Raw genomic sequence first — 12,854 nt, 5'->3', positions numbered from 1 at the left:
GAGCCTTGGCCACAAGTCAGCTGCACGCTCCTGCTGCCCCGCTGTTACCTTGCCACTCCCCTCCCCCCTTCTCGCACTGGCTGCTGCCTCTGCCCACCTGGCATTAAAATTGCATGAACTTGAAGTTGATTTGAATGTGGCGAGCGTTCAGCTGCCAAGTGGGTCACATAGGCACATGCTGAGTGGGTGTGTGTGGGTGTGTGTGTGTGTGTGTGTGTGTGTGTGTGTGTGTGTGTGTGTGTGTTGAAAAATGTATCAGGCTGTGCTGAAGTGCAGCCAGACCACATGCTCGTATTCCCAGGCTCTTGTGGAGCTTGTCACGGACAGCATAAATTCCTCTTGTATGCCACAGCGCAGCTTTACCCCTACCCCGCCTAAGATCCAGAGCAGAGCATTGATAAGACCAGGTTGGGCTGATAGCAATAGTAACGGCTTTTTCTGTTTTCATTTTCCATTTTTTTCATATATATTTGCCACCACTTTGGGCATGCAGCACATATTTTTTTTTCAACCCCTCCTCGACGAAATCAACGCACGGCAGATGTGCGTCCGCGTTAGCAGGACACGCTCGGCGGCGCAGGACATATGCTATGCCACATGCGGGACGCGCCACCTAAGCTACCTCCCTCTCTCTCACTCACGCACATGCCCCGCTCTCTCTCTCTCTCTCCCTCTCTCTCTCATGTTCTCTTGTTCTCTGTCAGATCAACCCTAGAGCAAAATATTGCTTGTTTAATTATAAAACGCAGCGGCGCCTTGTTCCACCCAAATTCATATTGTAATCATTATTTGTTCTTATTGTTGTTGTTGTCCTTTTTTATTATGATTGTATTTGTTATACCCTGTACTCACTGCAGCAGGCTGCAACTGGCATTAGCCTGGCGCAAGTTGAGTTAATCTCGGGCACGAAAAGTGCTGAGGACTTGTTTTTTGTTGTGCGAATCATAGCCTGCTCAGGCAGTTTCCAAGAAATCGATAAATATCGATATCAGTTTGGGTATTTCAACGATAACTCAAAGCATTTAATAGCTAAAACACTAAGGCCTCTCTGTGGTTTTTGTAGGGTATACATAATCTCAAAATATGAACTTGCATTTTCACTTATCAAATCTCTCCCACATCCTGCAAGGGCTTGCCCAACAGGGCATCTACTAGTCGGGCACACCCTCCTACTCGAGCACTCTAGCTGTTTTTTTTTTTTGGTACAGCCCATGTTTTTTCTTGTACCTTACATTTTTCATATGCTGCGGAAATCCTTTATGCAACTTTAAAGTGTTTTTGCATTATTTTCAATTTTCTGCTTTTGTTGTTGTTTTCTTCTTTGTTTGCATTTTGGCCAAATATTTGTTGCATCTATAAAAAATTCTAATAAAATATGCAAACATGTTAAACAAAAATTGTTGGCTTTATTCGTATGCCATATTTTCTTTTTTATCTTTCTTACAATTTGAAATTTGTTGCAACATATTTGTGGACTCGAGAAAAAAGGCGAAATAACATAAATAAAATAAAGCACGTATTCTGGGCATATGCAAGTTGATGAGAACTCGCAAATAAAAGCCCATTTTCAGAGTTCATTTTATTAATTTTATTAAAAAAATATTAAAAACTTTCAAATATTATTTATATTATGTCAAATTTCAATTTCAATAATTTGTAGTTTATAACACAATGAAATTTTCTAAGCTATTTTTGTGAGCTTTAAGAAAAATGCAAATGAAAACAAGTATGAGGTTCTAGTCGGGTGCTCCCGACTAGGGGATACCCTGAACCCTCTTCTTCCAACATCAAATGCATATATATATTCTATTTTAGAAGCTATATGTCAAGTTTGGTGACTCTAGTTCTTATTATTTACCAAAATAGCCCAAAAAACAGGATATCGATAACGATTTTTATCGGTTGCTTGGAAACGGAGTAAGCTATCGATTATCGGAAACAAACTCGATCTGCGCGGGAACTAGGAGCATCTACATCTAAAATTTCAAGTCTCTAGCTCTTATAGGTTCTGAGATCCTTGCGTTCATACATACATACGGACGGACGGACGGACAGACAGACGGACATGGCTAGATCGACTCAGCTATTTATGCTGTTCAAGAATATATATACTTTGTGGGGTCGAAGTTGCTTCCTTCTGCCTGCTACATATATTTGGCTTTCGCACAAATACAATATACCCTTATACCCATTTTTAAAAAGCCAAACTTCGTGAAAATCGGATGAGATTTGACCGAGTTATGGGGTGGTAATTTTTGACCCATGTCTATATACGAATCTTGGGGTAAGATTTGGACATGAATTTCGACTAAAAAATCGGTGTTCAGATTGGAATGCCAGATTAATCTAGAGGGAAAACCATGAAGAAAAAGCCAAACTTCGTGAAAATCGGATGAGATTTGGCCGAGATATGGGGGTGGCCATTTTTGACCCATGTCTATATACGAATCTTGGGGTAAGATTTGGACATGAATTTCGAGTAAAAAATCGGTGTTCAGATTTGAATTCCAGATTAATCTAGAGGGAAAACCATGAAGAAAAAGCCAATCTTCGTGGAAATCGGATGAGATTTGACCGAGTTATGGGGTGGTAATTTTTACCCATGTCTATATACGAATCTTGGGGTAAGATTTGGACATGAATTTCGACTAAAAATCGGTGTTCAGATTTGAATGCCAGATTAATCTAGAGGGAAAACCATTAGGAAAACGCCAAACTTCGTGAAAATCGGATGAGATTTGGCCGAGATATGGGGGTGGCCATTTTTGACCCATGTCTATATACGAATCTTGGGGTAAGATTTGGAAATGAATTTCCACTAAAAAATCGGTGTTCAGATTTGAATTCCAGATTAATCTAGAGGGAAAACCATGAAGAAAAAGCCAATCTTCGTGGAAATCGGATGAGATTTGACCGAGTTATGGGGTGGTAATTTTTACCCATGTCTATATACGAATCTTGGGGTAAGATTTGGACATGAATTTCGACTAAAAAATCGGTGTTCAGATTTGAATGCCAGATTAATCTAGAGGGAAAACCATTAGGAAAACGCCAAACTTCGTGAAAATCGGATGAGATTTGGCCGAGATATGGGGGTGGCCATTTTTGACCCATGTCTATATACGAATCTTGGGGTAAGATTTGGACATGAATTTCCACTAAAAAATCGGTGTTCAGATTTGAATGCCAGATTAATCTAGAGGGAAAACCATGAAGAAAAATCCAAACTTCGTGAAAATCGGATGAGATTTGGCCGAGATATGGGGGTGGTAAATTTTGACCCATGTCTATATACGAATCTTGGGGTAAGATTTGGACATGAATTTCGACCAAAAAATCGGTGTCGAGATTTGAATGCCACATTAATCTAGAGGGAAACCCATGAAGAAAACGCCAAACTTCGTGAAAATCGGATGAGATTTGGCCGAGATATGGGGGTGGTCATTTTTGACCCATGTCTATATACGAATCTTGGGGTAAGATTTGGACATGAATTTCGACTAAAAAATCGGTGTTCAGATTTGAATGCCAGATTAATCTAGAGGGAAAACCATGAGGAAAAATCCAAACTTCGTGAAAATCTGATGAGATTTGGCCGAGATATGGGGGTGGTAAATTTTGACCCATGTCTATATACGAATCTTGGGGTAAGATTTGGACATGAATTTCGACTAAAAAATCGGTGTTCAGATTTGAATGCCAGATTAATCTAGAGGGAAAACCATGAAGAAAAATCCAAGCTTCGTGAAAATCGGATGAGAATTGACCGAGTTATGGGGGTGGTAATTTTTGACCCATGTCTATATACGAATCTTGGGGTAAGATTTGGACATGAATTTCGACTAAAAAATCGGTGTTCAGATTTGAATGCCAGATTAATCTAGAGGGAAAACCATGAAGAAAAAGCCAATCTTCGTGGAAATCGGATGAGATTTGACCGAGTTATGGGGTGGTAATTTTTGACCCATGTCTATATACGAATCTTGGGGTAAGATTTGGACATGAATTTCGACCAAAAAATCGGTGTCGAGATTTGAATGCCACATTAATCTAGAGGGAAACCCATGAAGAAAACGCCAAACTTCGTGAAAATCGGATGAGATTTGGCCGAGATATGGGGGTGGTAAATTTTGACCCATGTCTATATACGAATCTTGGGGTAAGATTTGGACATGAATTTCGACCAAAAAATCGGTGTCGAGATTTGAATGCCACATTAATCTAGAGGGAAACCCATGAAGAAAACGCCAAACTTCGTGAAAATCGGATGAGATTTGGCCGAGATATGGGGGTGGTCATTTTTGACCCATGTCTATATACGAATCTTGGGGTAAGATTTGGACATGAATTTCGACTAAAAAATCGGTGTTCAGATTTGAATGCCAGATTAATCTAGAGGGAAAACCATGAGGAAAAATCCAAACTTCGTGAAAATCTGATGAGATTTGGCCGAGATATGGGGGTGGTAAATTTTGACCCATGTCTATATACGAATCTTGGGGTAAGATTTGGACATGAATTTCGACTAAAAAATCGGTGTTCAGATTTGAATGCCAGATTAATCTAGAGGGAAAACCATGAAGAAAAATCCAAGCTTCGTGAAAATCGGATGAGAATTGACCGAGTTATGGGGGTGGTAATTTTTGACCCATGTCTATATACGAATCTTGGGGTAAGATTTGGACATGAATTTCGACTAAAAAATCGGTGTTCAGATTTGAATGCCAGATTAATCTAGAGGGAAAACCATGAAGAAAAAGCCAATCTTCGTGGAAATCGGATGAGATTTGACCGAGTTATGGGGTGGTAATTTTTGACCCATGTCTATATACGAATCTTGGGGTAAGATTTGGACATGAATTTCGACTAAAAAATCGGTGTTCAGATTTGAATGCCAGATTAATCTAGAGGGAAAACCATGAAGAAAAATGCAAACTTCGTGAAAATCTGATGAGATTTGACCGAGTTATGGGGTGGTAATTTTTACCCATGTCTATATACGACTCTTGGGGTAAGATTTGGACATGAATTTCGACTAAAAAATCGGTGTTCAGATTTGAATGCCAGATTAATCTAGAGGGAAAACCATGAAGAAAAAGCCAAACTTCGTGAAAATCGGATGAGATTTGGCCGAGATATGGGGGTGGTAAATTTTGACCCATGTCTATATACGAATCTTGGGGTAAGATTTGGACATGAATTTCGACCAAAAAATCGGTGTCGAGATTTGAATGCCACATTAATCTAGAGGGAAACCCATGAAGAAAACGCCAAACTTCGTGAAAATCGGATGAGATTTGGCCGAGATATGGGGGTGGTAAATTTTGACCCATGTCTATATACGAATCTTGGGGTAAGATTTGGACATGAATTTCGACCAAAAAATCGGTGTCGAGATTTGAATGACACATTAATCTAGAGGGAAAGCCTTGAAGAAAAAGCCAAACTTCGTGAAAATCTGATGAGATTTGGCCGAGATATGGGGGTGGTAAATTTTGACCCATGTCTATATACGAATCTTGGGGTAAGATTTGGACATGAATTTCGACCAAAAAATCGGTGTCGAGATTTGAATGCCACATTAATCTAGAGGGAAACCCATGAAGAAAACGCCAAACTTCGTGAAAATCGGATGAGATTTGGCCGAGATATGGGGGTGGTCATTTTTGACCCATGTCTATATACGAATCTTGGGGTAAGATTTGGACACGAATTTCGACTAAAAAATCGGTGTTCAGATTTGAATGCCAGATTAATCTAGAGGGAAAACCATGAAGAAAAAGCCAATCTTCGTGGAAATCGGATGAGATTTGACCGAGTTATGGGGTGGTAATTTTTGACCCATGTCTATATACGAATCTTGGGGTAAGATTTGGACATGAATTTCGACTAAAAAATCGGTGTTCAGATTTGAATGCCAGATTAATCTAGAGGGAAAACCATGAAGAAAAAGCCAATCTTCGTGGAAATCGGATGAGATTTGACCGAGTTATGGGGTGGTAATTTTTGACCCATGTCTATATACGAATCTTGGGGTAAGATTTAGACATGAATTTCGACTAAAAAATCGGTGTTCAGATTTGAATGCCAGATTAATCTAGAGGGAAAACCATGAAGAAAAATCCAAACTTCGTGAAAATCTGATGAGAATTGGCCGAGTTATGGGGGTGGTAATTTTTGACCCATGTCTATATACGAATCTTGGGGTAAGATTTGGACATGAATTTCGACTAAAAAATCGGTGTTCAGATTTGAATGCCAGATTAATCTAGAAGGAAACCCATGAAGAAAAAGCCAAACTTCGTGAAAATCGGATGAGATTTGACCGAGTTATGGGGGTGGTAATTTTTGACCCATGTCTATATACGAATCTTGGGGTAAGATTTGGACATGAATTTCGACTAAAAAATCGGTGTTCAGATTTGAATTCCAGATTAATCTAGAGGGAAAACCATGAAGAAAAAGCCAAACTTTGTGAAAATCGGATGAGATTTGACCGAGTTATGGGGGTGGTAATTTTTGACCCATGTCTATATACGAATCTTGGGGTAAGATTTGGACATGAATTTCGACTAAAAAATCGGTGTTCAGATTTGAATGCCAGATTAATCTAGAGGGAAAACCATGAAGAAAAAGCCAATCTTCGTGGAAATCGGATGAGATTTGACCGAGTTATGGGGTGGTAATTTTTGACTCATGTCTATATACGAATCTTGGGGTAAGATTTGGACATGAATTTCGACTAAAAAATCGGTGTTCAGATTTGAATGCCAGATTAATCTAGAGGGAAAACCATGAAGAAAAATCCAAACTTCGTGAAAATCTGATGAGAATTGGCCGAGTTATGGGGGTGGTAATTTTTGACCCATGTCTATATACGAATCTTGGGGTAAGATTTGGACATGAATTTCGACTAAAAAATCGGTGTTCAGATTTGAATGCCAGATTAATCTAGAAGGAAACCCATGAAGAAAAAGCCAAACTTCGTGAAAATCGGATGAGATTTGGCCGAGATATGGGGGTGGTCATTTTTGACCCATGTCTATGTACGAATCTTGGGGTAAGATTTGGACACGAATTTCGACTAAAAAATCGGTGTTCAGATTTGAATGCCAGATTAATCTAGAGGGAAACCCATGAAGAAAAAGCCAATCTTCGTGGAAATCGGATGAGATTTGACCGAGTTATGGGGTGGTAATTTTTGACCCATGTCTATATACGAATCTTGGGGTAAGATTTAGACATGAATTTCGACTAAAAAATCGGTGTTCAGATTTGAATGCCAGATTAATCTAGAGGGAAAACCATGAAGAAAAATCCAAACTTCGTGAAAATCTGATGAGAATTGGCCGAGTTATTGGGGTGGTAATTTTTGACCCATGTCTATATACGAATCTTGGGGTAAGATTTGGACATGAATTTCGACTAAAAAATCGGTGTTCAGATTTGAATGCCAGATTAATCTAGAAGGAAACCCATGAAGAAAAAGCCAAACTTCGTGAAAATCGGATGAGATTTGACCGAGTTATGGGGGTGGTAATTTTTGACCCATGTCTATATACGAATCTTGGGGTAAGATTTGGACATGAATTTCGACTAAAAAATCGGTGTTCAGATTTGAATGCCAGATTAATCTAGAGGGAAAACCGTGAAGAAAAAGCCAAACTTCGTGAAAATCGGATGAGATTTGACCGAGTTATGGGGGTGGTAATTTTTGACCCATGTCTATATACGAATCTTGGCTTTCGCACAAATACAATATACCCTTTTTAGACATTTTCAATGGGTTCGGGGCATAAAAATAAATAAACGTATGCTCATATTTATCTGTGCCTCAAACTTTGCTAGTTCGTAAAATGTGAGAAAAATGTGTTTTGATTTCGGTTGCAACGTGTGGCAAGAACTCACGCGCCGCCTACTGTTAGAGAATGGCTCTCCTTGTGGCATGGGCATTTATGCAATTCCATGAATTTTCGATTGATGTGCTTTGAGTGGCATTTGGCATATAGCTATGCATTTATCTCGAATGCCGCCCATGGACCTGGACATGGTGAGGAGCTGTTGATGGCAAATGGGCGCCGTTCGATAAATTGCATTTGAATAATGGCATAACAGTTTTCATTGCGGCAAATCGTTTTTATTTTGCAATCAAGCCTCAATTTAATAAATTTCTTCGGCAAATCAATGAAAATGCTGCCACAGAAGGCATTTCGGTTGTCTTTGCGCTTTTTTTTTTTTTGCTCTGCCAACAACTCTTGAGGCACACAGGAATTTTTGTTGTTTCCTTGTTTGTGCTGCTTGCAATTCGAGCAAAATATTTGAACAGGTTGCCAGGCCGTCTATTGAAGCTTAACTTAATACCCTGAATCCATTGCAAATGTGTGTCATAGACTGCAGGAAGTTACAAATGCTGCAGAGTTGAAACTTGAGAAACATATAAATGAGCCACTCGATATATCAGCTTTATCGCACAGTATCGATAAATATCGATTTGAAGAGCATAGCTCGAAAATTATAAATGATATATGCACTATATTTGGCATGTAGGTTCTCTTATGATTATCATTAAAAATAATTCACTTTTCTGATATCTCCCAACATTTTTCCCTGAATGAAAATAACGTATATTCTTAATAATATGTCCGTGAACCTTGGTATGCACACATCTTAAAATGTCACACTAAAGCACTGAAAATTTCATAAAGATCGGACTATGGAGCACGAAGTTAATCAAGGCTGCATATCTTATATAGGAGCTGATGGTATGCATCTAAAGAGAAAGAAGAAATCTGGAATGCTCGTTAGGTATCTCGAAGTCTTGCTGTAGCTCAAAGGTTGAGGCTCATGTCAACAGCTTAAACGGGCTAAAAATGAGATTTGAATTCTGTTTTTTTGTTTTTTTTGTGAAAGTGTTAAGCAGCAAAACTGGGTAACTAGGCTCAGGGTTGGCTGGCTGTAACTATGCATTCATAGACTCATTCATTCATGCATTCGTTCGTTCATGCCTATTCACTTGGCCATGCAAATCCCTCGCAGAGACAAATTTACACCTTGGGTGCAGTTTGCAAAGCCCCCGGGGATAATCCGCATTAGTTGCACAATGCAGATGGCCGTAGCATATTGTTAGGGCTTAGTTAGTTTACCTCTAGCCGTTCCGTCCCTCCACTTGCCGCTCGGTCACTCGGCCAGTCAGTCGGTTAGCCAGGACATGGACACGGTCGAAGCTACGCAAATTGAATCGTGTTTTGGCCGCATTTCATTTGGCATTTGTCAACTGTCCAAATGTTAACCTCAATCGTGTCGCATATATATATACAATAAAATATGTATTGCATATTGCAATTTTAATTTCTCAATTCATTTTATGTTGTCCCATGCCCGTTGCACTTCTTTGCCTTTTTGCTCCGAGTACAGTGAGCACACGGTGCAGCCACAGGAGTGCCACAAATAACAAATTGCTTGTCATTGGCCAACAGCACCATCCAGCAGCCATCCAGTCGAGCCGTTGCTTGTCTCAAGCGTGCGGGGGCACATTGCATTTACAATTTCAATCTCTATTAAAATGCATTGAATCCCTGGCATTAGTTTCAATCGAAGGCACAGTGTGACAAACTCTATGACAATTGCTTGAAATCAGCCGGCAGTTAAATTGTAAGTGAAACCTTAAATCGAAAGCTTTCTCTTACAGCTAAACTTCTTGATCTTCAATTCAAATACGTTCGTTGCTGATCAGATTACTGTCCCATACATTCGAATTGATTTAGGCTTATCTAAAGGTATCTGCTTGATAAGGTCTTTAAATTAAAAGTTAAGCATTCACAATCATCCATAAACTTGAATGAAACGAATCTTCAACATTAAACAAGACATGTGAACTGATCTTCACCAGTTTGATCATCATTAAAATATGTACGGGCACATCCCGATAGTTTTAGATACATGTAGATCTTGGGAAAGAATCATTTTATTTATACAGATCTTTACATTTACAGCTAGGAATAACATTTGATTTTATTGATAAACTTGATCTGAAAACTATCATTTCTGTTTGAGAAAGAAACCGATCTTCAAAATCTTGACCTTCAATTGTCACGATCACAATTTAAACAGCTATAGCTTCTTTCCAATAGATATAGATACATTTAGAACTTGATCAAGGATCATTTTATATAAACTAATCTTTAAATTGAAAGGTAGGCGTAACATTTGATCTTTTTGATAAGCTTGATCTTTAAACTATCAAACTATCTGTATCTTAAAGTTGATTAATATTCTTTTAAAGTGATCTTCATGTTTACTGATCACACTAAGAAGTTTATTGTGTTATCTCGCTCTCTAGAAGGGCAGCTCTTTACTCCAGATTAAAATGATCTTTCATTTTGACTGATCAGCGCAGGTGAATTGATCAAGTTTCAGAGATATTCCCTAATATAGATTATTGTCAACAGATGTTCATTTCTACTGAACTGTTCAGTTCAATAGAGTTCTATGCCGATCTTAAACACTGATCGACAAGAATAAAAAACTTAACCTATATACAGATATGGTATACAGTTCTATTCGGCAACTAAGCCCAAGCTCTTAACTAGTTCGGGCACCTTGCGCCGCTGCAGCTTGTCATTGGAGGTCTTGGGCAAGGCCTTCAGGAAGTAGACGCCGCCGCGTATATGATAGGCGCCACTCAAGTAGCGCTCCACGATGTTGCGCACTTGATCCGCTGTCAGTTTCTCACCCTCCAGATCGGAGGTGCGCACCACAGCGCAGGCTGTCAGATTGCTGGACACCTCGTTTGGTATGCCAAAGACGCAGGCCTCGCTGACGCCGGGCAGACGTAGTATGAACTCCTCAATCTGCTCGGGATAGATCTGAAAGTTGTTGTACTTGAAGACGTCCGTGTCGCGCGTCTGTATGTACAGGTAGCCCTCGCTATCGAGATAGCCAATGTCGCCCGTTCGTAGCCACTGGCCGTCGGGACTGAGAGCGCGTTTGGTGGCCTCCGGATTGCGATAGTAGCCCGCCCATTTGTAGCGCAGGCGCGCATAGATGATGCCCACCTCGTTAATGCCCAGCGGCATGCGCAGCTTGTCCAGGACGCGCAGCTCCACATTGCGCATAACCTTGCCCTCGCTGCCCAGCGGTCCGCCCAGATTCTTGCTGATGCCACCCACCTCGGACAGGCCGTAGCCGACCACGAAGCGCATATTTCCTATCAGCTCGTACATGCGCCGCGAGACGGCCTTGCACACCTTTGACCCGGCGCCAATTAGCACGCGCACCGATTCTAGCTGAGCTCTGATCTTGGCCACATCGTCTTGGCATTTGGAGAGCAGCGCTATCTGATGCGAGGCCAGAAACAGAAAGGTCACCTGATGCCGGGCGACCACCTGCAGCAGGTAGTCCACGGTGTACGGTCGATGGGTGATGATGCGTTTGCAGCCATTCAGCAGGTTGGCCAGCAGCATGTATGTGCCGGAGATCCAGTAGAGCGGACTGAACGACAGCACGATCGTGTCCCGGGTATAGGTGTTCGGACTACAAGAGAGTTGCCGGTTAACAAGAGCTACCTTTTTGTGCACACCCACTTACTTTTTGCAATTGCAAATCAGGCTGCGATGCGAACGGGTCACACCCTTGGGCATGCCCGTTGTGCCCGAGGAACACACAATGAAGGCGGTGTGATCGCCATTCAGCTTGGGGCAGGGCACATAGCTGCGGAAGAGCCTATCAGTAAGCGAAAGTCAAGGCTAAATGCATAACTTACGCAGCTGGTGCTATGCAGTCCTCACGCAAAAGTTCGCTGACATCGCGCACACCCTCAATGTGACCGTTCACCAGGTAGATTAAAGCCGGCTTGGCCAGCTGCTCGTTGACCGCTTTGATAATCGCATAGTTCTCCACATCGCAAAAGATCAGCTTCGGTTCTGTGATATCGTACATGTACTTGACGGTCGCTGCGGAAAGAATTTCCTGAGCAGCTGATCAAGGAATAGTTTCTATAAGTGCCGTACCCTGATCGAAATCCGGATGCAATGGATTGATGGGCGTGCCGCAGAGCATGGCCGCAATGGTAACGCCCGTCAGATAGGTTGTATTACTTGCCGAAATGCCAACAACATCGCCGCACTGCAAACCCAGCCGCTTGAAAGCCTGCTCAATGATGAGGCCCTGTCGGGCTAGCTGAGCGCCCGTCAGCTCCACGCCCGTAATATCGCACTGCTGCAGCACCTTGTCCGCATTCAGATTCAGCACACGCATCGTCACCTCGCCGAGCGTCATTTCGGGACCGTAGAACTCCTTGCCCCGCGGCCCCAGCCAGGTGCGTGTCGCGGCATCGTAGTGCACCTCACAGGAGGCGTTGCCAAACATCTTGCTGGTGTCGCGATTGTTCTACAACTAAGTGATTTACTGCGTCTCGCTAGGTTTTTATACGCTGCAAGTCATAAATAGGAAGCAAATACCGACTCGCTAATTGCCGCGACACGTTGCCAGACAACGTTTAGCTCTTGTTGTTGTTGTGATCTGCGCAGTCTTTGTCTTTGTATTTTTGTTTTTGTGTTTTTGTCAACTGAAGTTTGTTTAAATAGATACTGATTTGGTCTGGCTGGCGACATCTAGAGCAGTCACCAGACGTTCGAGTGGGCCAAGAACGAGTCGGAAACGTTTCCATTCAAGAAATTTTCCTCTTGATTCAGTAATTAAATTAATATAGTTATACAACGGATCTGTTGAGCTGATGTCAGCCTTTAGGCTTCCCCTCGAAATTTGTCAATGCCAAAGTATGCCAAATTTCTCTCACTTTTGATGGGCTGAAAGAAACCTAACTATGCCTTGCTCTTTGAAGGAATATTGGTTTG

General features: G+C 41.3%; 1 protein-coding gene across 1 annotated transcript; it reads right to left on the bottom strand.

Moving 5' to 3' along the window:
- Positions 1–10,127: 10,127 nt before the first annotated feature.
- Positions 10,128–12,366, bottom strand: LOC115762318 (luciferin 4-monooxygenase). The gene is made up of 4 exons (XM_030704484.1): positions 12,009–12,366; positions 11,762–11,951; positions 11,587–11,709; positions 10,128–11,532 (listed from the first exon to the last, which is right to left on the bottom strand). Exons 1-4 carry the CDS (start codon positions 12,364–12,366, stop codon positions 10,557–10,559), a joined length of 1,647 nt encoding a protein of 548 aa, XP_030560344.1. The 3' UTR covers positions 10,128–10,556.
- Positions 12,367–12,854: the final 488 nt, after the last annotated feature.

The sequence above is a fragment of the Drosophila novamexicana genome, unplaced genomic scaffold, assembly GCF_003285875.2.
Source record: "Drosophila novamexicana strain 15010-1031.04,08,12 unplaced genomic scaffold, DnovRS2.1 tig00000564-arrow-pilon, whole genome shotgun sequence".
NCBI lineage: Eukaryota > Metazoa > Arthropoda > Insecta > Diptera > Drosophilidae > Drosophila > Drosophila novamexicana.
The sequence above is the reverse complement of the archived record's forward strand: the minus strand, read 5'-3'. Positions and strand labels throughout refer to the sequence as shown.

Coding starts and splice junctions, on each gene's coding strand:
- LOC115762318 (XM_030704484.1), bottom strand. CDS start 12,366: ATGTTTGGCAACGCCTCCTGTGAGGTGCACTACGATGCCGCGACACGC. Junction 11,710..11,761: donor GACTGCATAGCACCAGCTGC/GTAAGTTATGCA, acceptor GCTCTTCCGCAG/CTATGTGCCCTGCCCCAAGC. Junction 11,533..11,586: donor CTGATTTGCAATTGCAAAAA/GTAAGTGGGTGT, acceptor ACTCTCTTGTAG/TCCGAACACCTATACCCGGG.